Source organism: Engraulis encrasicolus, chromosome 12 (assembly GCF_034702125.1).
Source record: "Engraulis encrasicolus isolate BLACKSEA-1 chromosome 12, IST_EnEncr_1.0, whole genome shotgun sequence".
NCBI lineage: Eukaryota > Metazoa > Chordata > Actinopteri > Clupeiformes > Engraulidae > Engraulis > Engraulis encrasicolus.
The window spans coordinates 11,297,886-11,325,059 of NC_085868.1; the positions used below are offsets into that span (position 1 = coordinate 11,297,886).

Genomic DNA, 27,174 nt, shown 5'->3' on the forward strand with positions numbered 1-27,174 from the left:
TTGAACCCGGTTAAAGCGATCAGTGGCGCTGCTTCCTACTATATTCACAACATTTTAAGGGGCATTTCTTAACATAACAGTAGAATCAACAACAAAGTCAACCTGAAAGATACCTACTTATCTTGTGTCTTCAAGCAGCAGAACAAAACATTGAAGGTTACCATTGGAAGTCACAGAGGCCATCAAAAGGTTGAGATATGAGCTGAAAATGCAATCCTGCAGGTGGAAACTGTTGAATGATTCATTTGATTCATAATTCAAAAACATAAATTCATAATTTGCAAAGAGCAAAACTGAATTAAAACGGCATTAATCACATTAAGCAGCATGTTAACATTGAAAGGATGACCCCAAATATAGTAATAAGCTATAACTATTCCATAAGTCATTAATGACTATGTCAAAAGCCACTTTTATGCTCTTTTAGAAATATTTTGGCCCTGCCATGGCCTAACGGCAGGGCACTGGGTTACTACGTCGGCGACCTGGGCTTGACTCCGGCCCAGGTCATTTGCCGAACCTTCCCCATCCATTTCCTGTCCCTCTGTAACTGTCTTGTCACAATAAAGGCATAAAAAGCTCAAACAATATCTTAAAAAAAGAAAAGAAATATTTGTATTGACTTTTTGTGCTAGGACAGAGACATGGGGTAGAGTTGTGGGAAAAAACCCAGGATGAATTCACATCACAATTCGGTAAGCGGTTAGGGTGTCAGACTTAGCCCAAAGGTTGCCGGTTTGACTCATGACACGCCAGGTTGGTGGGGGGAGTGATCAACCAGTGCTCTCCCCCATCCTCCTCCATGACTGAGGTACCCTGAGCATGGCACCATCCCGCCGCACTGCTCCCTAGGGTCGCCATTGAGGGCTGCCCCCTTGCACGGGTGAGGCATAAATGCAATTTTGTTGTGTTCAGTGTTCACTTGTGTGCTTTGGAGTGCTGTGTCACAATGACAATGCGAGTTGGGGTTTCCCAATGGGCTTTCACTTCACTTCACTTCACATCATGGATGGATGCATTAGCACAAAGCACTACAACATCCGAGCAAGTCAATTATTTTAAACAAGCCCAATCCTGCCAATGATATTTCAGCCAGAGACACAGTTTATAAAAGGTGCACTGTGTAATATTTTTTGAAGGCCTAGTTTATTTCCAGATTTCATGCAGCCCATTCACAAATGTTACCTTTGACATGAATACTTACCACCACCATCAAAGTATTCATTATGACTGGGAAAATCACACTTTAATCACACTTCATACATTAAAACTAGTTGTCCACAGCCTTGGCCATGGCGAGGCCCAATCAATCCTCCCTCATCTCTATCTCCCATTACTGTCCTGTCACTATCTTGTCCAGTTGCATATATAGGCTTAACATATGAACATTATGAACATATGGTTTGGTAGTCTATGTGCACACATTTGTGGTGTTACTCAGGAAGCATAGACTCACTTACTGTCACTGATTGCATCATAGGCTATTTACAGCGTTATTTCAAGTGTTCTTGTTTGTTCCAAAGTAACAACAAAAAAACTGCCAATGTGTGATAACGATTGAATATGTGTCAAAAGGGTTGCATGGTATAAAATGTGTACATGTGTACAGGAAATAGATAGGCATATGTGTTATTACTCATCTGATTCTGTTAGATGCATGCAGTGTGTGGATGGGGAAGGGAGTTGTCTTTCTTTAGCGACATGCATGCGATCAAAAATTAACAGGAAATTAGGTATATCTGCTGTTCCGTGTCCTTTTTCTGATCTTATTTTACTACCATAAAAACACATTAATTCATTTATTTATGCAGGAGAAAAGACCCATTGAGATTATTCATTTCTGTTTCCAAGGGCGTTCTGGCCAAGAAGCAGCACTTTTTTCCATTGTCGAACTGTGTGGAGGTTTGCTGACTTTGACAGCTGTGAAGTATAAGAACCCCCCTCCTCAATTTACTGAAGATTCAATTCTGGGCCCCCTCTAAATTCTGTCTGGGACTACTGACCTCTTTGTCTCCCCCTGTCGAGTTCCCTGAACAAGATGGCATTAGCAAAGGGAGCTGTCATGGGTAAGCGGTTAGGGCGTCAGACTTGTAGCCCAAAGGTTGCCAGTTCGACTCCCGATTTGACAGGTTGGCGGGGGGAGTAATTAACCAGTGCTCTCGCCCATCCATCCTCCTCAGTGACTGAGGTACCTTGAGCATGGTACCGTCCCGTCGCACTGCTCCGTTGGGGCACCATTGGGGGCTGCCCCCTGTCATGGGTGAGGCATACATGCAATTTTGTTGTGTGCAGCGTTCACTAGTGTGCTGTGGAGTGCTGTGTCACAATTTCTTTTCTCAGTTGGGCTTTCTGGCTTTCTTTCTGTAAAGACTGCCTCTTTAGCAGCCAACTATTTCAAAAAACCTCATAGGCCTATTAACTTGTGCCTTGTTTAAGCCTGCCCTAATGGTTCACGCTGAGTCACAAACAGTAGGCCTACCACAAAGAAGTGCACTGCACAATACTATTTTGAGAGTTCTACAATTAAAAAGAACTTATCCTACAGTAGCCTACAATATTGATGACTGGAATGGTGACTCAAATAGACTCAAATTTGTACAAAAGCCATCGATAAAATAAATTACATTTGCCTCATCATTTCATCCTAAGAGCTCATCCTCAGTGAGATCAGTGAATTTTCCAGGGAAACATCTGGACGCTGGGCTTTGCACCCAAAGGAATGCAAAAAAAATCTTTGCCCTCAATACACCTCAGTGGTATGCGCTCCCTTGCAGACACAAACGTATTTATAAACATAGGGTGTAGAATATGGATGTAGGCTACAGTTTGTTTATTTACCAACTGTGAGTGTGGAGGATCATGTTCATACAAGTAGTTGTATCTTTCATGCAAATAACTGGCAGTTTGGGAAGAGGAAGAGGGGGGAGGAGTGACAGAGTGAACGCGGTGCAGCAACTCTCGAACTCGTCATTCAGTGTGCGGCGTCGGCAATACGAGGTAGGAAGGTTCACTGCTGGTGCCTTGGCCCCTCAGAACTTTTTCTCCCTCTCCTTTTTCAATGGACAGAGCAACGTATAGAAAACTGCGGTGTTAAAAGGGCACAATACCTGCAGATACATCCGGACCAGTCGACGGTGGTGAGCATCTAACACATATTTATTCATTTTACGCAAAGCAAGAGCCAGTATTGTAACTGTTGCAGAATGATGCACGTAGACGTGCAACTTCTGTAACGAGTTCCCTATCGGAAATTGAAGGCTCGTTTCCTACGCGACTGTTTAATGTTCTGTAAGACAAACTCGTATAGTTTCATTGTGCACAAAAGTATGCGTTTCCGTTCTCTTTTCCCCCTTCATGTCCACGTATTAAAGAGGGCAGCTTTTATTGCGAAGGTGTGTTATTGAAAGGGGTGTGCGGCTGAAAAAATGAACAGTGCTTCCAGGAAGGAAACCCTCTCTGAAAGGGAAAAACGACAAGAGCAAGAACGCAGAATGTCAGGAATGCCGATTTCAGTAGTCCGTCAAGTAGATAACAAAAGAGAGCCTAGATAAAGTATTTGATCAATCTATCTGAACAACAGGAACAAAGCAAATGCGCACCCTGCATACCTTGACTAATTCATTTGTATGTGATGTTAAAATGTGGGTGTTGACCGACTCAAAGGAACCCTTAGACTTTTTCCGTTTTGTCTGATTGGGATTAAAGCCAATCTTCAAACCAAAGTTCAATTAGCTGGGTAGCCTATCAGCATAAAGCCTTATTAACAGAGGCAGGATTTAAATTTAAAACGAGGACAAAATTCATTTTTAAGTAGACCTGTGGGTTTGTGAAGACGATATGAAGGAATTATTGTAAATTAGTCACTGCAAGCATTATAGGCCTAGGCTACTGCAGTGTAGGCTACCCTATAGTAAAGCTTGTTAAACCAGGGACAGGTGACCTTCAGGTGGTCACCTGGTAGGCTACATGCCTCCAGGGCCAGATTAATGCACAGGCTAGATATGGCTGCAGCCTAAGGGCCCCCACCTGCCATGCGGCCCCTGAATGGCCAAAAGTGAAAAATTGCGGAATTGTGACAGGATGTAGGCCTAATATTGAAAAATGCATGTGTCGTATCGACTGCAGTTGGTAGACAAGTTATCCTTAATTCCTAGTTCATAATTATGACACTGTCCAGGTAAATTTGTCAGGAAATTTGTCCCCACAGCATCCTGTAGCCTAGGGCCCCCAAGCCATCTAAATCCGGGCCTGCCTCTGTCATGTCCTGTCCTGGTCAGCATTCCAGGTGTGGTATTTAGCCTACAGGTAGCCCTCCTGGACTTGTTCTTCAAACCTGCAGTGGGCTATCAACTTCAAGGAAGGGAGTAAAGGGGGCACAGTTGTTGTTCTCATAACATTGTATTGGGTGGGGGACTTGTAAGATAACTTTGTCCTGGGTCCATTGGGGTCAGTGGCCCTGATCACGTGTTACAGGGCGAAACCCAAAAGAAATATTGTGGATCGCCATTTTTAAAGATCCCTAGTGAATCCTTGGGAAGTATGCCAGGGAATCATTTAGTGGTGATGTCATTTTTATGCATCACTTTACCAACCCTCCCAAAATACACAATTTCATATTATAAAACAGACATATTTAGCTTAGAGACCTACTGTAGTCAATTGTGGTCAAAATTACATGGGTTGTACTTAGCTAAGACAAAGAACCAGAACACAGCAATTAACAATAAATATATTTTTTAAATGTGTCACAGAGTTTTCTCTCGTGCCATACATGCAATTTCAGTTTGGAAAAACAAGTATTCCAGAGCAGTGTTAATTTTGTCAGCTTTTTTTGATTTAGTCGTAGTCTTAGTCACAATGACGAAAATCAATTATAGTCTTAGTCAATTTTTAGTCATTTTCGTCATTTAGTCAACACTGTGCATTACAAAACTTCTCCACACACTTTTAACATATATCATTGACTGTAGAGAATAAACCTTCTCTGCACACTGCTTCTCTTTTTAACATATATCACACTGTACAGAATAAAACTTCTTCACACACTGGTTCTCTTTTTCTCTATTTTATTTCATACCAGTGTTAATTTCGTCAGCTTTTTAAAATTTAGTCTTAGTCTTAGTCACAATGACGAAAATCAATTTTAGTCTTAGTCATATTTTAGTCATTGCCTTCCCAATTTAGTCATAGTCTTAGTCTAAATGACGAAAATCAAAAAAGGGCTTTGACGAAATATTTTAGTCATAGTCATGGTTGACGAAATTAACACTGTTCCAGAGTAACCAATACAAAATCACATGTACGTATGCCATGTCTTATAGTTCACAGACCCAGAGAGCTTAGAGATCAAATTGATGCTCTAATAGCCTGTTCCACTGCAGGAGGTTAGGGCAGGTATTGCAATGACCCTGTCAGTGTGTGTGTTGTCAGCAGGGGGTACCATACACACACACACACACACACACACACACACACACACACACACACACACACCTAGCCTTGGCCAGGGGCGCAGGTATAGCCATCTCTGAGTGCTCGTTTCATTTATAAGAAATGTTTTTTTTTCTTGTATCCCCCCCAGATGGGCGATCAAGATTTATCGGACAGTGGGTCAGAAGAACAGCAGGAAGAGCAAGAAGAGCAGCAACCCGTCAAAGAAAATGGTGTCTACAACTTCTCACAGCTTTCTGCAAGCGTGCAGGCTGTCGTGCGCATCCGTCAGAAATACCAGGCCCTCAAGAAGAGGCGTCTGGAGATAGCCTCCTCACAGGCACAGTCCACCTTTTCTCCTCAACGCTCCACCAGCCCGAAGATCTTCACCTTCGACGGCCCCGTTGCCAGCCCGACGTTGCTAGAGAAGGAGAAGAGGAAGAAGAAGAAGAGGAAGACGAGGCGGGTTCTGTACCCCAGCGGCCGGGTTCGAAAGGGCGGGCCAAAGCAGGAGCGCAGCTGGGCCAAGAGCTGCCTCTTCTTCCTCAGCATCATCCTGTTCCTGCAAGTCTACAACGCCATAGAGAACCTGGACGACCACGTGCTGAAATACGACATGGAGGGTCTGGAGAAGGTCCTGACCAGGGAGGTCTTCGGACAGCACGAGGCAAGGGAGAATCTTTTATCACAGTTGAGGGATTACCTGTTGACCTACGTCCACAGCAAGCCCCTGGTGCTGTCATTGCACGGCCCGACCGGGGTGGGCAAGAGCCACCTGGGTCGTCTCCTGGCGCAGCACTTCCGCTACATGGTCGGGGAGCGGCTGGTGCTGCAGTATTACGTGCGGCACCACTGCCCCTCGGAGGAGCAGGTGCACGCCTGCGTCCAGAGCCTGTCCGCGCTCGTCTCGGAGATGGTCACGCAGGCGGAGGACGAGGAGAAGATCCCCATCTTCGTCTTCGACGAGGTGGAGCACATGCCCCGGCCGCTGATGGACAAGCTGCACGAGCTGATCCACGCCAGCCACACCAACGAGTACCTCAATGCCATCTATGTGCTCATCAGCAACCTGGGCCAGGACGACATCACCAAGTTCGTGCTGCACAACTCCTCCAGCACGGCGGCGGAGAGCCGGACACGAGTCAGCCGGGAGCTGGTGCCTCTGCTGCAGCACAGCATGGTCAGGCATCACCCGGTCTGGAGGGACGCAGAGATCTTGCCCCTGATGCTCCTGGAGAAGTCGCATGTCATGCAGTGCTTCATGGACGAGATGTCCAGGGAGGGGTTCTACCCGGACCAGGCGCACATTGAAAGGCTGGCGGGCGAGATCTCGTACTATTTCACCGGGGGGAAGGAGTTCTCTCGCACCGGGTGCAAGCAGGTGGTGGCCAAAGTGAATTTGCTGTGAGGAATTACCGCGATTGTTGAACAGCGGTTCTGGAGACCAAAATAAGACTTTTGTGACATGCCCCCCTTCTGCACTATATTATACCAGCAGACACTGAAGGTAGTGAAGAAATTAAAGGAAGAATATGAAGGGGGTAGTACAGCATTTGAAGTAGGGTTTTAGGTCAAAACTGAGCGACTTATGAACTTCTATAAATTGACATTTCAGTGTAGCACGTTTCACAATGGAAACAGGCTGGTTAGGCGATAGTTGACCAGGAAGACTTGGTGTGATGAGACGCATAGGCCTACCTCTCCCAAATTGTATTTTTCGTAGCCGGTAGGGATGGAGGCCTATTGCCATAGATAGGCTATAGTCTAATAATGTTATCCCCTTCTTTTTAGAACTTGTGTTTGATTGGGACAGCTGATACAAGTTGGAATGGATGTGTTAAAGCAGGGGTCGGGAACCTTTTTGGTGGAGAGAGCCATAAACGCCCATTTTTAAAAAAATATTTTTTGTGAGAGCCATACCATTTTCGCCATTATTTCTAATGCTAATTGTCATGCACAGAAGGGAATAAAAGTAACGCTTGCATTGGGGACAAGAAGGGAGAGCTAACGAAAGAAGAACTAAAACTACTTGTAGATGTGCTGATGTGAATTTAAGAAGCCACGCGCATGCATTACCTTAAGTTTCTATCTTTTATGCATCGGAGTTGCCAATGAGCAATGAGAATGACGGAGGTGCTTCTATTCTAGCCATCAGACAGACACAGGGAAGGTGCATGAGGAGGGAGGAGGGAGGGAGAGAGAACTTCAAGACAGGATGCTCATCTTGGTCGCGCTGACATAGTTAACATTTTACAGTTGATATGTGGCTGACATGTCTATTTTTAGTAATTCGCGAAAATGCCCTACAAAGCGCGTCCCTTACCGACATGCGTCCCCAATACAGAACGCATGATTTAACCGCCAAATAGGCTACAGGGCGATTCCGTATTTCAGGGGACGAATGGCAACCCTACGTTTGCCTTCGCATTGTGGCACCAGTTATCTCGCAATCACACTAAACTGGGAAAGACTTACGTCAGTTGATTCAGCAAAAGTTCTTCCTGTAATCGAGGGAGAAGTACAGCGCTGCATTTATATCCCTCACTTGCGTTTCCTCCACTTGATTTGCCATCATAATGGCACGGTCGTGAACAGTTTCTTTGTTTTGGATACAACCGTTAGCCAGCTGAACTTTAGGTAAAGCATTACGGATGGAATGTTTTCACACGACACGACCCAGCGCTGGCACGGCATTGTCCAATAAAAAAACGCGTTTTTCATATCTGTACAGTAGCCTTCGTCGAAGGCCTGTGCTTGGCTCAGCTGATCGGACCTGGGATGGATTAAATGCGCATACTTTATATTTTGAATATTATCTTAACTTTTCGATTTCAGTAGGTCCATTTTTAATTTAGTGCCGTAACAAAATTATTCATGGCTTATTGAGTAAACAAATGACAGGTTTGTCCGAGAGCCACATGCAGTTCCCAAAAGAGCCACATGTGGCTCGCGAGCCATAGGTTCCCGACCCCTGTGTTAAAGGAACAGTCCACCCTTTTTTAATTTTCACATATTTGCAGTATTTCCAAGCATTATTCATGAATGTGCAAATAATTTTCTTCCCAGTGTTTTCATTTTTATTAGCACATTTTAGCATTATCACTGGAAGTAAATGGGAGCATTGGCATCAAGTCACAAGTGATGACAGGATGTGATTAAATAGCTGTTTTGCACTCCGTTGAATTTTACATTCATGTTAAAGCAGTTTATAAGTACATTTGATGATGTTTTCTTTGCTCCCAAAGACGCGCATTGCTACATTTAATTTGGCTATACAGCTAAGAGGCAATGTAGACACATAGACGAGAAATCCTGTGTATTCCCATATTTTACTGGGATTTAACTACATACGAGCAATTTCTTGAAATGAGGTGCACTGTTCCTTTAACCTGTCCACCTTAACAGCAAACTTAAGGGTAACACTTAATTTGAAGGGGTTTACACAAGGGCGTCATAACCAGTGTGGAATTGGCATGACAGATCATTGATGTTTATAACCCTTGTCATAATGCGTCGCTCAGTTTTTGGAATTGACATTACTTGGGTGTCAACCATCAACAATAATGTCACTCTAAGGATGGTTACATGACCCCTTTATGTAGACCCCCCGCCCCCCCTTCAGAGGAAGTGTTACCCAACAAAGCCCTGGGGTACAGGCATTGCAACTGCCTGGGGAAACACTACATACTGTAAGAGGGCCACAGGCTGGTTCACTCCTTCAAGTTTTGGCAAAGGACGCGCTCAACTTCTTGGAAGAAAGAGTCTTTGGGTGCGCGATAAAATGTATCAACTAAAGGAAGAGAAATCCGCACTCACAAACTGCGTCTCATTATTTATTTATATTACCACCATGTCCAAAAAGAAAACGCGTTTCGGCTATCAAGCCTTCATCAGTGCGTGGTACAACTTTGGACATGGTGGTAATATAAATAAATAATGAGACGCAGTTTGTTAGTGCGGATTTTTCTTCCTTTGATTCACTCCTTCCCCATAACCAATTAAGAGAATGCATTGAATAATACCTGTTCTTCCTTTTATAAATACCTTTTTTAAAATTGTGACTGCAATGAGGTAAAGTAACTTATAAAACTTTTGTATTAAAAAAAAGAATCTAAACATTGGGAGGAAATGTCCTTTGTGTAACCTGACTTACGCCATCTGGCTGCATTTTTGCCAAACTGCATGCAAGACTGTTCCATCCAGGGAAACTATTAATCTTAGGGGTCTTAGGGCCAAAACATACCAAGGCGGAACAGAATGGTCGCGGGACGAACGCGGTCTGTTTTGGCCCTAAGACCCCTAAGATTAATAGTTAGAAGTATGAAAACCATCGGAGGGCCGTGAAAATCTCTCTGAGCAAATGAACCAATCTGGATTGTCAGGTGGGATATAGATAGGTGGCATTATGGATCTTCCACCCGTTGTTTTCAGGCGAAGGCGAAACATCCTTTATGTGCCATTGTTCATTTTAGGTTTCAAAGTGAGAAGATCCAGGCGTGAAATAATAAAAAAAGACAACGAAAAGGATTTGAAGTGTGCAGTCTTCGCACTTTGAAAACTACAGCTGGCCTTCGTACTGCACCTTTTCCTGGGATGTGCACAATCCGGTCCTTCAACTGATTGTTCATTTAAGGACCATAGGCCTAGGTATAGTAGGTAGAATGTGTGACTATTCAGGAGGTTAAAGTACGCATGCTCCAAGAAAAGTAACAGAACTTGTATTTTTATTAATATTTATTAGAACTTAATTTTTGCTGGAAAAATGAGGTACAGTGTCTAAAGACATAAAGCAATCTTCCAACAACCACAACAACGTGAATAATGATAAGAACAACAGTAATAATAATAATAATAATAATGCTAATATTATACATAAAAAGTAAGCAACAGAGAGGATGGGTATGTACAACATAACCCTTTAGGATCAGAAGACATGCATTGCTGTACACAGGGTTGCTGTGCACACTACAGCGTACTCAGACAGGTGTATCAAGAGAAAGGTTTAGAGATCTGCAGCAGGGCCATTGAGAGAACTGTAGTTACGTTGGATTGTTTCTTTGTCAACAGATGCTTACACTTCTCCAGAACAACGAACAGACAGGACTAAGATGCTGGAACTGACTTTTGTGTGTGTGTGTGTGTGTGTGTGATCCTTTCCTGAGATTGTTGGAAGAATTGAGTTCGCTCTTTGACCCTGTTTGTCAGTTTAAAAAAAAAATGGATATAAGTGCCATACGGCAAAAAACAAAAAAAACAAAACCCAATGCAAACCCTTCCCACAAAAATCCCCAACTAAATGACTGAGGTTAGCACCCAAGAGCCTCCCTTAAGCGGCATGCCAAACTGGCATGGTCTTGACATGCATCAACCTCAATTTCATGCCCGTCACAGACTGATCACAATATTTTTAGGGCCATTTTTTCTTCTATGTTCTTAGGGGGGGGGTCCAAAAATAAAATAAGAAGAAATGTGCGTACGACTTATGAGCGAAACTCCATTGCTTTCATCATCACCAGGGTTTCACAAAAACTTCATTAGCAGTTGCAAACTCAACTTCCCATGTTGACCTAGGCGGTTATGCCATTTGAAATTGTAACTTCCTATTGGACCTCATGATATTATATACGTATGCTACATGATTTATATAATAAAAACAAAAAAAACTAGCTAAAATTCCTTCACGCATCTGTTTGGTGAGATCATGACGGCTGTCCTTCACAACCCCATGGGAGGATGGACAGCCAAAAGGTTTCACTTTTCACTCCTTATGTTAAAGAATTTCTTCTGTTGTGATGCTCTGATTAACTAAATGTCATGTTGGGGGCTTTAAAAGTGCTGCCCAATGGGTTTAACATTGACCATCATGCATTGTCTATGTCTATCTACGTCACCTGGCTCTTCTGGTACAGTGGATACGCTGCTGACCATCAGTAAGGTTCTGTTACCTAAATTCAATGGTGGAGAGACAAAGGTGTGTGACTGTGTGTGTGTGTGTGTGTGTATGTGTGTGTGTGTGTGTGTGTTCGGCGGAATATATAGGGTGAAGGGAGACTAAATAAGCTGGAGTTATAAAAGGGTTATAAATGGGGGGTGTTGGTGGAGGTGAAAAGGGCTGAGGGGACTCATTCAGAGGAAGGGACCCTCTACGCCTCCAGCTCAAAGCCCATGCCAACCTTGTGGCCGCCAGAGTTGAAGTTCTTGCCGTCGATCAGTGCCGAGAGAATGAGCTTCACTCCTGGTGGAGAAACAACCAAGCAAACACAGCAGTGAGCAAAACTGTTTTTGTCTAAGGCGATTTATACGGCTCATTTCATATGATGGATGGCAGCCCAAAGTATTTCACAAACTAAAACAAAGGGCTTCAGAATGCTGCATACCAGTACTACTGTACATAGCTAGAGTGGATCAAAGTTAAAACACAATAAAATACACAATAACAGTTTGCCGTGCAGTATAGGCAAGAATATGCTATACAACCCAATCAAGCTCCAATGATAACACAGGAGATAAAAGTTAGGGAGAGATATAAAAGAACAACATTTAGATGTAAATAAAAAGCTAATGCCAAGAATGTGTACCCTGCTGAGTGACTTAGAGGATGCCCCGTCAGTCACAAATACATGCAAGCCATTACCTGGTCGCAGGGTCTGGGTGTAGCCAACTCCCACCAGACTTGCGTTGTTCACTTTGGCCTGTGAAAAGAACGAAACGCATCAAGAGAGGGAAAAGTTTTTTTGAGTCTGAAAGCTGAACTTCCCCGAACGTCTCCTTCTCCCCCTGATTTGCAAGAAAAGCAGACTCGCCCCTGACTCCTAAGGGAGTCACACAGCTGTGTAACACATTTTGGTGCTGCAACAAGCCAGCCAATGCTTTTAACATTCAGCAAACTCATATTGTTGGCAATGTCATGGGACCTTGTTTCTTTTTAAATATTTTCTGGGCTATATTTTCTTATGCCTGTGTGTGATGTTATGTCAAACAGAAGAGATGACGGGAAATAGTTGGGGCAAAAATCAGGAAATTACCTCTAGCCGGTCCCCGACATAACACTACGGCGCCTTAGCCGTTTGAGGCAAGGCCAAGGACTGGGTTTCTAAAATGTTACATTTTTCCATATCTTGTAAGCCAAGCTTGACCAAATGCAGGGGTGAAAAAATCCTGAGCCTGAACTTTTTTCCCCTGCTCTAACGACGACGACAAGATACTGGATAGTGACGTAAGGTAGGTCTAATTTGACACATTATTCAAACATTTAATAGCCTGTGTATGACCATTATTCAAGCCTGATAGTAGAAGAAAACCCTGAACCTGTGAAAACTTTCTGAGATAAGAATAACCTAATGGCTAATTATAATCAATGTTTTTATTTTTGCAAACTCTCAAGCCTGAAATCAGGCATGGAGCCTGAATACTATCAGCCCTGCAAATGTGCACTCACCGAGATGGAGGCATCCTTGTCTAGCGCATATTTGGCTGCCACACCGAACCGTGTGTTGTTGCTGCCAGCGGTCCACGCCAGGGTCACGGCCGTCTCCAGCTGATCGTTGACCTTGTGGTAGATGGAGCCACCAAACTCTGTGCCATCATTCCTAAAGAAATATATTTAGACGGCAATATTACAGTAATTCAATAAGATGCACCTCTAATGCAGACATGTCTGTGTGGGGAAAATCCATTATTTTTTATATATCTGCGCGCCAACACACAGCTGTGTAAAAAAAGTAGACCACAGAGCGCTAGTGCCATAAAGTTGTTAAATATGTAAGACCGTGAGACCATCACTACATCAGCTTTCAGTACAGTACAGTTCCCTACAGGCTAAGATTTATTTTCTTGTGTCTTAACCTTATAAATCCTGGCAACCCATTCAGTTTCACTTCAAGACTACAAGATGGTTTTACTGTCATAGGCCTACTCATAAATTCTATTTATGAGGAATGAAAGGTTTTGTGCTCAGCTCACGCAAGTCCCCAAAAGAAAAAAAAAGGCAAGCAAAAAGGAGTGGAATGTGAAGAAGAATCCTATGACATGTCTCTAATAATAATACCACCTGATACAGGGTGCTGTGCTCTTCAGAGGAGTTGGAAACTCCAACAGGAGTTAGAAAATGTGCATAAAATGTTCATTATATTTCTGCACACAGTTTAGCATATGCTACGCACGCACCACAGACGCAACAGAGTGCTTACACGTTCGTGTGGAGCTGGAAGTCCTGGGCCTTGAAGCCCAGCGCAAAGTTGTTCTGCACCAGCTTGGACTTGGCGGTGTCGAAGGCCATCTGGTAGCCGGCCAGCCAGCCCTCGTAGCCCAGCACGGCGGCCGAGTGCACGATGGGGCCCTCCAGGTCCAGGTCACACGCCAGGTTGATATGCTCGCGCTTGTAGGCCGACTTCAGCTTGCCGCTCTTCTTGCTGCCGGAAGTAGAGGGTTTTTTTTTGTTAAGTTTAAGAAATGAAAAGTGTATCGACAATTTTACTAGCACCAGCAATCAGTTTGAGTTTCAATTTGAAGTGGTAGTGATGGGCAACCTGGATTCAGCTACAATCCATTGCTACATCCTCCAAATGACAGTTTTTTTTAATTTATTTTTTTTAACCAGATTCAAAAAGGTCAAATCAAAGCGTATATGAAACTGTCTTCTTTATGGGACTCATGTCTTTATTGTGGATTGGACAGACAAAGAAACGTGAGAGAGATGGGGAAGGATTGGGAAATGATCTCAGGCCGGAACCCGCGATCTCGAACCCACGTCTCCGCTGTCAAATTGTCTTTTGCCTTTATTGTGGATAGTAGAACAGTGAAGATTATGACAGGAAGGCTAAGGAAATGACCCAGGGTGGACTCTGAAACCTGGGTCCCCATGGGCCTGCAAGCCCATTCATGATACAGTGAATTAGTACAAAGCACCACTCCACCCCACTATTATCAAATTTTCTTTGAAACAGATGTTAGTTTGAACTCAGTCACCACTTAACAGATGCCAGACATAAACTGTGGATTTAAAAAATCTCTGCGTACAGCACTTCAATCCATTTCAGATTATTAGTGTCCAAGCTTTCGGTCTAACCACCTTCCTGACCAAACGTGACAGACCTTAGCACAGAAAGATAGAAAGCTAGGGCACAAATTCAGAACATACAGAGCACACAGATACAGAGGACCCGCACGCACACATGCTTTCAATTTCACACACACGAGGAGATAAGCTCTAAACAACATTAGTGAAATTCCATTTCTTAACTTATCTGGTGTTTAGTACAGGGGGAGGTGGGCTTACAGTAAACGCTTTCCCTCTACTGGCCAACTTTTGATTAAATGGTGCTGTGCAAGAAATGTATGCCAACAAGTGATCATAAAGTTGTCCTGATTTGTGACTGACAAGAGATGAGGGAAAGGAAATGAAATGAAGTTAAATTCAAACTTCTCCAACAGCAAGAACACTTCCATGTTAAAACATAATACAAAGTAAGCATGTTTTATATTATGCGTTTGGTTTCACAAATGGGGAACAATGGCTTTACATTGTTTTGAATCTGAATGCAGAACTGACAACAGTTCTACATGTTGATCTACAAGTCTAAAAGGGGGGCGTTTTCATCTGTGTCGGTAGACCTAAAGACTCAAAAGTGAGAAATGCAAGACAGTCATTCGGTTCTTGGTAAAGAAACTGTACCTGGCTCTATAGCCTCGTACTATGTGCAATATTAGCATCTTGCAATGACAATAGAGAGACTGTGTTCAAACAAGTTAAGAAAAGAAAAGGAAGCTTACCCAGTGTTGGGGACAAACGAGGTGTCAAATGCCAGCTTCAGGCCCTGAGCAAGCTGTAGGTTTAAGTGAAAAGTCAAAGTAAGACGAGGCATCAAATTAAGAAGGTTCATTAGTTTCAACTGTTGACAACCCCTACTAAGTAATGTAATGACACCAAGTTACCAGCCTTCTGTGAATATTTCATAGAATTAATAACAGCCAAGTTGCAAACATTCTAGTGATGGCGTTTCAGGTCTTTCAATCTTTCTTTTTTTGGGGGGCAGGTAGAAACTGTAAACCTTGTTAAGTGTTACATATTAAATGCACTGAAAATAATACTGAAAGGAGACACCGGTGTAGTCTGATACTAGTTGGGCCATACCGGAAATAATTGCCTTTGTTTTTAAAATGTGTGACGTCAGTGGCCAGAACCTCATACCTCTTCATTGGTATGTAGTATGTGCTGTGTGTGTGTGTGTGTGTGTGTGTGTATATATATATATTATATAGTCTTTTTGTTTTTTTCAGTTAGCATGTGTGTAAGACATGCCAGTTGGCAGCGAGCTCAGAGTAGAATGTTAGGTAAAACCTCCCTCCCGAAACTTGAATTACATGACTAAGCTAGAAGCCCTACTTTTAGCCCACTTAGTAGAAGGTCTTGCATCCCATAGCGGAGTTTGCTGTGAAGTTTGTGGATTCGGGACTGGGCGTGGACTGCGCAAAGACACCTCGGTTACAAGGCTTCACAACTGACCTGGTCATCCATGGCCACTTTCTCAGTCTGGTGCAGCCTAAACTGAAGCTCCCTGATATCCCACAAATTCCCTGACTCGTACAAACGATGCCTTTCATTTGTGTGAGAGAGTGAGTGTTATTTTGTCTTTTTTCCCCCCCAGAGGTGAATGACGTAAAAGCAGAAGTATTCTTACAGTGTGCCTACCTCAATGCAGCTTTCAACTTTTTTAAATATATATTTTTCCAGCTTTTTTTTTGCATTTTTAACATTATTTTTAACCTTTTTTGTGACTCCCAGAGCAGGGAAGCTTTTCATTGTATATATATGTTTCATATATATACACATGACAAATAAAATATCTTGTATCTTGTATTAGATACAGTTGAAAAACTGGTGATGTGTAAACTAGTATGTACCATATAAGATCATGTGCTGATGTTGTAATTCCATCAGGAAGAGTACTTGTATTTTCTCCTGGTCCTCATACCTGGTCCTCCACGGCCACCTCGGTGGCGAGGGTGTTGTCGGTGTTCCACTTCTGCGTCAGTGACAGGCCCAGCTCCTTCATCTTGTACTTGGTCTCCAGGTTGCCGCCCGTCTTGCCCGTGTCAGTGTTGCTGGAGCCGGACGTGTTGAACTCCTAAAGATAAACAGAAGTGAAGCAATTTCAGTGTTGTGTGTGTGTGTGTGTGTGTGTGTGTGTGTGTGTGTGTGTGTGTGTGTGTGTGTGTGTGTGTGTGTGTGTGTTGATACAGCAGGAAGTGAAGATGTGATTCATAAAGAAAGATGAGGACAAACGAGCTGTTAAGACACAAGACAGACCACTTAAAGACGGCGGGAGCTGAAAACAAAAAGATGGGGACTACATGATGCAATCAATAAATACAATATAGAAGTAAAATAGAGATGTTATGGTTGACGGTAGGTTTTGCTTATTGCGAATACCAATAAGGTCAATCAGATAATACACAGGAAGAAAGTCCTTGTTAAAATGACTCAACTGTGACTAATGCACAAATGTTCTCCCTGTGGCTGTGATGATCATCTTTGCTCAATAGAGGAAGCCGGAGAATATGGCTCAAGTAAACATTTGAAACTCATTTCCTTTACCACCTCTAAATAAATATCCTGTCATCGGCCGTTTTGAAAAGCTGCTCCAGGTTTGTTGGTTTCTGACATTCCTATGAGTTGTGAACCTCACAGCACGATGCAGCAGAGCAAATACTGATTAGCACTGGCATGGCATGGCAGCAGATGGCTTCAGAATAAGGCCCGAGCGATATATCGGTCCCACCAATATATCGGCCGATATTTAGCATTTTTGGGATATCGGGATCGGCCATACTTTCCATAAATTTCCACCGATAAGTTTGTATAACTTTCACAACCAATTTTGCCGCCGTTTCGTTCTCAATGCATCTTCTATTCTGCCCTCCCCACTTTGAGTCCATGAGAGTTCATTATTATAACTAAATGTGGTAACACTTTATAATAATGTTCCTTAGTAAAGACTCAGTAAATAATTAACTAATGATGAATAAAACATTAACAAATGTTTTTATTATTAACTAAGTTTTATTAATGCTTTATAAAATATCTACAAATGATATATGCAAGATTTTACACACCTTATAACAAAGTATTTTATTCATTTACAAGCAACTTGTAAATGTTTGATAAATATAAAATATTAACATAGCATTTCCTTGTCATTTACAAGCATTTGTTTACATTTCCTAGTCATTTACAAACGTTTGTTAATGTTTTGTTCATCAATAGTTAATTATTTATTAAGTCTTTATAATGCTTTTTTGCATCCATTATTCTAAAGTGTTACCCTAATTTTATATATATAATAATAATAATAATTTATATTTCATTACATTTTATTATGAACAATATTTCTATATATCGGTTGCACATATCGGTTATCGGCCTCCCATTTCCATAAATATCAGTATCTGTATCGGCCCTGAAAAAAACATATCAGTCGGGCCCTACTTCAGAACATTAACCAGGCAAGTTATGACTCAATGGTTGAGATTACAGTTCATCTTAGGCCAGACACGGTATACTTGCAGACTGAAGGCTTTTTGTGGTTGGGGGTCGTTTAGGCAAGAGTCGTCTAAGCCACCCTGCAATCGTTTAGGTCACCAGAGGTGCCGGTTAGGCCACTTGAGCTGCCGCTTAGGCCAGCTTTTTATTGTTATTGTACAAACACCAATCACACCAACCCTAACCCCTAACAACCTAAATGACGGCAGGGTGGCCTAGACAACTGGCCCTTTTTGCTATACTCTGATTTTTTCTATACGTTTACCGCAATGTGCAATAATACTTTTTTTTTTAGGTCTTTGTGTATGTCTTGTAACTACAGTATGTCTTGCATCCGTGTAAGCTGTCAGACACCTTAATTTCCCTCTGGATTAATAAAAGTACTAGCTCACTAATTTAATAGACTATTTCTAATCATAACTACTTCACAGCACAATGAAACGTGATAAGAATAATGAGACGTGACAAAAGACAAACACTGGACATTCCTGAAACGTTTCAGTCCCATTGAACAGGCAACATTAAACCAGGCAGACAGGCGGACACACAGCAGGCAACACAGCAGAGCGGAGCAGGCCAACGTTGATTATGATCACAAGATGCAGAGACAGATGTGGAAAAAGAAACCCCACAGATGGAGACAGACAGAAAAACGGCGAAATAGGAGGAGCGCTCTGCGTTTCCCACGCAGAACTCTTACCATCTTCAAACATAGTCCAACCCCACAGGTAGCCATAAAGACACAGAGTCTATGTTACTAAAAACAACCTCCCCCAACTGTGCACACACACAGAAATGTATGCGTCTGTTTGGACAAGAAAATCAGAAATAAGCAAAAGCAGTCGTTGTCTGTAAGTGGACAAGATTGAAGCTTCTTAAATTCAGCAGTCACATTGGGGAGTAAAAGAGAAGAGAAGAAGTGGAGGGTGTGTCTTGAGAAGGAAGGAAAGAAAGAAAGAAAGAAAGAAAGAAAGAAAGAAAGAAAGATGTATAGAACAACATACTCACCACTCCATTTTGGGATTTGGTTTTCAAATCAAGCTTCACGATGCCAAATCCTGTGCGGTTACAACAAAACAAAAGTAAGTATTCATGTCATATGCGGGTATGCAGAATATCTTCCCTATCAGTCAGCACAGATAAACCCCTCATCTCACCGTAGCCCTTGCTGAAGATGTCCTTAGCAGACTTGCCCAAGTCTCCGTACGATGGAGGTACCGCCATTGTGCCTGCAAGGTAAAGAAAGGTGAAGTTTGGGAAAAGTAAAACCCATTGAGTTTAGCGTTAGTAACTTGAATTTTAGAGTTTGACGATGTTTCACTGCGCTTTCCAATGGATGTAGGGAATTGCAAAATGAGTGGAGTGGAAGTGGTGGCCCTGGGTTTACCGAAGTAGAAAGCCCTGACAGAAACCTGAATCAACTTTGAATTAACAGATCAATCAATCAACAGTGAGCAATCAAGTTAGACAAGCTCAGCAAATCAGCAGCAGAGGGTTAAGGGCCTTCACCGTCTGACCCAGTTCTAAACCCTTTTGCATCTGATCTGAGGGTGTTCCAGAGAAGCCAAGTAGTGTCTTGACTTGTCTTGTCTTTATCTGCGCGGTATGAATGGATAAAAAGGAAGCTTGTTGACGGTGCATTTACCACAGTCCTTAAATAGACGTACAGCAGCTTTATAACCACTAAGTTCTAACACCTGCTTACAGGATCAAACGGTGTCTGGATGCAAAAGACTACAATGTTTGAGTAAGTACCATGTACAAGGTGGAACATGGATTCACAATATCAAATCAGGAAAAAAGATACATGTTCCTGTGTGTAAGCCTGGTTGAACGTCATTTATGCTTTTTACTTTTTTTGCACCAGTTGTTGACGGTATGCCCTCACACCTCACTGCAAATGCAACTGACTGTGTGGAATTTCAACACAGTGTGCAGAGCCCCCCCCTGCTAACCCCTATATGCCAGGGGCCTCAGGTACAGTAGCCTGCTTTTGCTTACGTACGTAACCGCTTACGGTTACGCGAACATTCAAATGTACTAAGACTGACTGACAACGTGATGGTGCATGTGCAATGAATTCCCGGTAAAATGGGATGCGTGAAAACCTTTTTATGCGGCTTGACACATTTTTATTTTTCGTGCATATTATGCATCTTTGCAGATTTTCACATATGCAAAGAGTCAGTAGGAAAACCATGCAAGTCTTAGTACATGAGGCCCCAGGACACTGGTCTGCATCTAGCACTTTAACCAGCCGGAGCTACTGTGAGGTCAGGGCACCATCCCCAGTCACAATGGCCCCTAAATCGTGAAGAGGTGAAAATGTGTGCATGGCCTTCTCATCTGTCACAGCATCCAAATTAGTCACATGATGCTAGACTCTACTACAAATCCTAGCTGCTTCACACAATCTCCTCCGGTATATTCTGTCCATGGGCATGTTGCTATTTAAATCACTCACCACCATCAAAAGTTATACACACATACACAAGGAGGCTGTAATCTAAAATGACAATTCCATAATGGAAAAGGACACATTGCAACAGCATTCAGTTATTTAAATATGGGTGAAAATAAATGAGTGAAAATTGGTTAGAAAAGATATTAGACTAATGGCCAAGTGAAAAGTCCACTTTGAACCAGTTACAAGACTACCAGAGAGACCATCCAGCCACCCAACACTCGTGCGTGCAAGACAGCATAGTAGTAGGGCCAGGGCCCTTCAACCTAGATAGCCTTATATTGGATTATCTGGACCTATGCATCGCTGGTCATGCTGCCATCCCCATTCACACGGTCCTAATGACACATTTTAGCGAGCGTTAGCCATTACCTGCTGTGAGGGCTACTTTGCCAAAAACAACGCATTAATCCCTCAGGAAGACAAAGGGTAAGGTTAAGCACAGGGATACAGAACCACGCTCAATTCGTCGACATCCGAACACACAAACAGAAATGCATCGTCGCTCTAAACTCAACTTCATATACAATCCAAATGTGAAACTTTGGCAGTTTTCTATAGGTGTATTTCGGAGATTTTCTGAATTTCTGATTCTGAACTACATGGCTAAGCAGCTAGCAAATGCGCACACACCCCCTAGCTTAACCAAGAGTCAAGAGACTGAGGTCAAGTGCACCAAGAGGGTGTGTACAGTGGAAATCGATGTAAAACCGCAAATGTCTGGTAGTCAGTGGGTGAGCGTAAGAAAATCAAGTACATTGTCTATTTAGATGACCGCCAGATAAGTATGATGATTCATGTTTCACCATTAGCTTATCTCCAGCTAGCCAAGTTAGCCAACGTCTCAGCTAAATTCTGCAAGATAACGGTAACGCTCTGCCTCCTGGTCCTGTGCTATAAATCATTACACCAAGGCAACACAGATCCGTGTGCATAAATTGAGATAGATAATATAACTATCCAGAAATTAAGTAGCGGTAAACTAGGTAGTCAATTTATACAATTGAAGGAAGGCCGACACATCACTAGTGCTACACTTCTGACAAATAGATTCAAGCCAAGAAAGATGCTCTTCACCAAGTTGTTTGCCTGTGCCACAAATTTGCTCTCACAAACTCACACATATGCCACTCCTTTGCATGGATAATTAACAGTTCGGCATACCTCTCCCTCGGATGCGGCAAATTCAATGCTGGAGCAGAAAATTTCTCACTAGTTAGCCTCCTTCGTTGCTTGCTTGCTTGCTAGCCAACGACTAGCTGCCAAAGCGCGTAGGGCACAGTGAAGGAGAATAGCGGAGTTTGCGCAATTAAACGGGGCTGTGGCATCGGTCTGACGGTGCATTCATTGGACCCAGGCACACACCACACAGGCACGTATGATGACAGTGCTTCTTCAGGGAAAATGGTATCTTGAAAATTGATGCATATTGCAGAGCAAGGGGTTAATATGGGTTTCACATTGAAATACAGTACAACATAACACACACCCCACCCCCCATGAACTAAAAGGCATGGAATCCCTAGTTCCTCCCAACATTCCGGACATCTCCAAAAATCCTGCTGATGCAGAACAGGGAGTTTTGCTCAAAACGAAATATCAACACTATTGGCTAACACTAAAAGTAATTTGAGACATAATGTTCTGTACTCTTTCATGTAAAATCCACATGCTAATGTGATAACTATATTTGTGCCTTTTCCAAAATTCATTCGATTTTTCATGGCACTAGTCAACCAAGAGATGGAGCACTTTCACCAAGCTTTGTCATGTGGTTTCTGGACAATGTCTTGTCAATGTCCAGCCTATAAAAATAAATATTTTGTTGTGAAATAAGCAATAGCCGTGGAAATGTACACTAATGCAAAAGGCGCGAGATTGTATTTTGCTCATATTGCTCGTGGCGTGGGGCAGCATTCGAAAGTATGTGGCAGGCTTTTAGCGCTCATATCCTCTAAGGTGGAATGGAAAACAAAACAACTGGCCTGGAAATTTATACAGAGCCCTGACCCTTTCCACGTTTGAGTTGTGGAATGTAGCAAGTCGTGCCACAATGTGTCAACTACCCTTCCCTTGTCGGAAAAGTTGTGATGAGATAGACTCGTTGTCCCTAGCCGTTCCACCTTAAATTGAGTGTTATTGTGTGTGGAAATATCAGAGCCATCTAATAACAGAGTTGCGCAAACCAGGGACCAGGAAGTCGGTTGGTGATGTGATTCGCGTATATTAAAATGTTTCTTAACAGTAAACTTCTGTTCGTTGGAAACTAACACAGAACCATCACATACCAAACAAAGATTAAGTACAAACAAATTACATTACCTTTACCACATTTTCTGTGTTCTACGGCCACCTCCTGGAACTAAGTAACTTCTAATAGAACTAAAGTCAATGGGGATTTCCATGTTAACGCTCCGTGAGGCTCCATGAGAGCCGCCATTGCTGTGGAAAGATTGGTCCATAGAGGTCTATGGGAGTGGCGTAACTCTGATATTAGATGGCTCTGGGAAATATGGCGCTACGTGGAGTTGACAAAATCACCCGCCCCGCCCCACAATGTTGTACTCCCTGATCTACCCGAATGGTAGCAGGGAAACTTTGAGCTGTCAATGCATCGCGTAATACTAGGTATCTGAAAACGTTCTTCAAAAGTCCAATGATCACCGTTTCTTAGAGGTAGTTGCCTGCTCACTGGCACACTGTTGACGAAGCTCGATCTGCAGTGACTAGGGCGAACAATAGGGAGGCAGTTCATGCACGACATATTCTCCATTTCACCTTAAATTTGAAAGGTTTCGGGTGATTTTTTTCAACAATGTCTGGACAGACAACGTTTGTAAACCCTTTCCACAGACCGCACTGCTTGGCAGCTGCAGCTCCAGCTGGGAAAGCGAAGTTAACTCATCCTGGGAAGGCTATTCTAGCTGGTGAGTGTTCCCAATTCAATTTAATGTTTTGTTCGCCTTTATAGCAGAAACACAATCATTAGCCTATCGCACTAGCGAGACTGCCGTCTTCTCGAATAGTCAGCATAGATTCTTTGTAACAACATGTTGTGAGTGGAAGATTCGAATGCAGTTTTCACATGTGGACACAATGTAACACTTGAGTCTCGCCATCACGGAAGAGCATAGGTTACTTTGCTCTGTTCTCTGATCATTCATCCACGCCTTCGAGGACGAATGCCCGACTCGTTCCATCCTGAAACATTTTCTTGTTTCACCCCTATGTTGTGCTTGTGCTAAAATTCCATTTGTAGCCAATAAGCAGAACGTACAGCGGCTATATCAGTTGTTGTAGCGAAGCTAATTCAACACATCTGGTGTTATGCTTATGCCCCTGGCAGGGAATACAAAACTCCCATACGCCACCTGAGTCCAGGCAAGTACAACTATGGCATGTGGTGTGAATTTGTGTCCTCCCAATTCTCCTAATGAAATGGTCTGTCATTGAAAAAAAGCCTCCTGTAAACACATTGCTTGCTTATTATTGCAACGCCTGCTTGTTTCAAACATTTGGAGTTTGTTTGTTGGTAATAACTAATGACCATTAGAGAAAGGTTTTGTTAAAACATGGATGTGGAATTTGCACATATGCTTAGGATACTATAGAAAAGGCATGCAACCCATACCAACATAGTAATTTGAATGCAGCCACTCTTGACAGCCAGTGTCCAGAGTGCGACCAAGAACAACAGGCCTTTTCATCTCTAATTGAAGCCAGCATGGTCTGACCCTCAGGCCTCTTCACAAAGCCAAATGGCGTGAGATTAATGTGTATAATGGCATTAGCACTGATCCACACAAAGGAAAGTGACAGAGACCAATTATTACTGTCCTTGGGGTGGGGTCTGTACTTCTAAAAGTGTTGTTTAGGAAGCTGGCTGTAGAATATGATTGAAGTGTGTGTGTGTGTGTGTGTGTGTGTGTGTGTGTGTGTGTGTGTGTGTGTGTGTGTGTGTGTGTGTGTGTGTGCGCGCGTGTGTGCGTGCGTGCACGCGTGGTATGTTTCCTTAAAATTAGTGGAATGATGGAAGGTAGGTCTGACTCAGAGGCTAGTGACAGAGCAGGGTTCCAAGGAGCATGTTCGTCAGGTTCCAAAACTTCTGCAGTTACTTTCAGATCTATTAACCTATCCCTGAACAAACGAATGTTATCTTGATCTTTTTTTCTTCTTTAACACTCAGCAAGAGAAGAATGTTTACACTCTGGTATAAAATCCTTTATGCAAATGTGTCCTGCACATAGGAGGGATATGCAAACATTTACACTTAATTTTGTTGTACTTTCATGGTGATAGCCGCTGTACTGTACTCTAGGCTGTTTATTAACACAGCCATGAGTATGGCCTTGCAATGTACAGTTGCAGGCTGATACTGTGCTGCCGCAGGGGCTATGATGACTCAGCAAAAAACGGCATGTTCTACAGTACACTTTCTTTGCACTCTAACCTCTCGTTGGGAGGGACGTGACGCAACCATTGGAACATGTCCCAAAGCTGGTTTGACAGACTTGCCAGACCAGGACAAACTGGTCTTACAAACCCAAATTCACTTGGGTTACCTCTGCAGGAAAACAGTCCCGTGTTCAAAGAACAGGGGGAGAGTTTCTCGTAGGGCTGTGCGTTATGGAAAAAAAACCAATATCACGATATGGATTACTTTATATCACGATAACGATATATATCACGATATAGCACAATTACATACGTTTTCAGTTATTCTCTTTATTTGCTCTTTATTTTTTCATGTCGCAAAACAACATTTCTTTAAAATGTATCTTTTTATTCTTATTTTTCCAGTTACATTAACTTATATTGTGTTTTGTGTCAAAATGAAATGTAATTAAATGATATTCAATTGTATAAAATTGATAAAAATTACAATCACGATATAACTTAAACGATATAGGAGAAAGGTCACGATATACACTTTTATATCATGATAACGATATATATCGTCATATTGCCCAGCCCTAGTTTCTCGTCATACTCATGTCCATCAGATACCAGAAGAAAGCTTGATTTGTTGCTTTAAGTCATTGACTTTTCCTTTTGTGCAAAGTCAGAGTGCTATATTCTTGACCTCGCCAATGGCCTTTGGTCCAGTCTTTTGTTCTCGCTTTGAGCTTTTGGAAAGTCAAAGGAGGCTACAACATTGTCTTTGTTCTAATCTAAATTCTATTCAGCCTTGATGCTGGACATAGGAATGTGCTGGAATGGAATTTAGTCCACTTCAAACATACAACTTTTGTAGTTAGGACAGGCTATAGCACAGGTTAGAGTCCCACAACCCTAATATCTCTCTCTCTCTCTCTCTCTCTCTCTCTCTCTCTCTCTCTCTCTCTCTCTCTCCACACACACACACTATACAGTAACCTGGAGGAACCACAGTCTCACAAATGGCTCATTCAGCAAAGTCTCGGCTTTCATTTATTGAAAAGGTGTGCAGTAGTAGTCCCTCAAGAGGTTTAGAAAGATTACGGGTCAAAGACGAAACAGGGTTTTCAGGACTCCAAAAAATAAAACTGTTCCCTGACACCGTTCTTCAACTTTTTTGGGTACATTGGAGTGTAGAGTGATTAAGTTTATTATTTTCTGTTCAGAAAATAGTAAGGGACATGCATTTTACCCTATTTTCACCCATAAAATGTCATTCAGTGTAATACGGTGTTAAACTGTTGATAATGCAAAAAACATATAGATGACGTTAAAAAACTGAAATAAGCTACATACCATAGTAAAGGCTTATATTTAAGGTCTTCATCAAACCTAAAATTTCTAGTAAAAGGCATTTGCAAATAGTTTTTGCAGTGTTTGTAGTCTTTCACCGAGTGCATTTCACCCATTTGGCTTTAAGAAGTTTTTCCACTGAAGCAGTGTTAATTTTGTCAGCTTTTTAAAATTTTGACTTAGTCTTAGTCACAATGACGAAAATCAATTTTAGTCTTAGTCATATTTTAGTCATTGCCTTCCCAATTTAGTCTTAGTCCTAGTCTAAATGACGAAAATCAATTTTAGTCTTTGTCAATTTTTAGTCATTTTAGTCATTTTAGTCAACACCGTACATAATAGAACTTCTCCACACTTTGCTTCTCTTTTTGACATATATCATTGACATAAACCTTCTCAGCACACTGCTTCTCTTTTTAACATGTATCACACTGTACAGAATAAAACTTCTTCACACACTGGTTCTTTTTTTCTCCATTTTGTTTTACACCAGAGCTAATTTCGTCAGCTTTTTAAATTTTAGTCTTAGTCTTAGTCACAATGACGAAAATCAATTTTCGTCTTAGTCATATTTTAGTCATTGCCTTCCCAATTTAGTCTTAGTCTTAGTCTAAATGACGAAAATCAAAAAGGAGCATTGACGAAATATTTTAGTCATAGTCATGGTTGACGAAATTAACACTGCACTGAAGAGAAAATCAGTTTAAAATGCACAATTATTCATTTGTTGTATGCCCCCGCATTTGCTGTGCTAAACAAATAAGTTTCGTAAGAATTTGACTTTATTTTCACATAAAAATGTGCATTTCACTGAATGACCACAACTATTACACTGAATGATGCCTTGGCAAAAAAGCCTATATAAACAGCTACTTTTCATTGCTATCATATTGTTACCATCATACTACAGTACTCAAGGTCCTGAATGAGTGACAACAGAAATAGATGTTGTCAAATAATTGGTATTTTACTTAATATTGGGGCATTAAAATGTGTTTTGAAGAACTTC

At 42.1% G+C, this 27,174-nt stretch overlaps 3 protein-coding genes across 3 annotated transcripts in view; 2 read left to right on the forward strand and 1 right to left on the reverse strand.

Moving 5' to 3' along the window:
• The first annotated feature begins 2,945 nt into the window (after positions 1–2,945).
• tor4aa (torsin family 4, member Aa) lies at positions 2,946–7,267 on the forward strand. The gene is made up of 2 exons (XM_063212538.1): positions 2,946–3,137; positions 5,582–7,267. Exon 2 carries the CDS (start codon positions 5,582–5,584, stop codon positions 6,836–6,838), a length of 1,257 nt encoding a protein of 418 aa, XP_063068608.1. The 5' UTR covers positions 2,946–3,137; the 3' UTR covers positions 6,839–7,267.
• A 3,313-nt stretch (positions 7,268–10,580) lies between these two features.
• zgc:56235 (Voltage-dependent anion-selective channel protein 2-like) lies at positions 10,581–21,732 on the reverse strand. Its single transcript, XM_063211624.1, has 9 exons — positions 21,600–21,732; positions 19,129–19,200; positions 18,980–19,029; positions 16,404–16,556; positions 15,202–15,254; positions 13,620–13,841; positions 12,869–13,019; positions 12,065–12,122; positions 10,581–11,665 (listed from the first exon to the last, which is right to left on the reverse strand). Exons 2-9 carry the CDS (start codon positions 19,193–19,195, stop codon positions 11,574–11,576), a joined length of 846 nt encoding a protein of 281 aa, XP_063067694.1. The 5' UTR covers positions 19,196–19,200; positions 21,600–21,732; the 3' UTR covers positions 10,581–11,573.
• Positions 21,733–23,017: 1,285 nt separating this feature from the next.
• The window catches only part of slc25a1b (slc25a1 solute carrier family 25 member 1b), a 19,762-nt gene continuing 15,605 nt past the window's right edge, over positions 23,018–27,174 (forward strand). The window contains exon 1 of the mRNA XM_063211625.1: positions 23,018–23,362. Coding sequence (XP_063067695.1) covers positions 23,251–23,362 — 112 coding nt within the window. The 5' untranslated portion in view covers positions 23,018–23,250. The remainder of the gene's footprint in view (positions 23,363–27,174) is intronic.

Coding starts and splice junctions, on each gene's coding strand:
- tor4aa (XM_063212538.1), top strand. CDS start 5,582: ATGGGCGATCAAGATTTATCGGACAGTGGGTCAGAAGAACAGCAGGAA.
- zgc:56235 (XM_063211624.1), bottom strand. CDS start 19,195: ATGGCGGTACCTCCATCGTACGGAGACTTGGGCAAGTCTGCTAAGGAC. Junction 16,557..18,979: donor CCAAATCCCAAAATGGAGTG/GTGAGTATGTTG, acceptor GTTTATCTTTAG/GAGTTCAACACGTCCGGCTC. Junction 15,255..16,403: donor AGGTGGCCGTGGAGGACCAG/GTATGAGGACCA, acceptor TTAAACCTACAG/CTTGCTCAGGGCCTGAAGCT.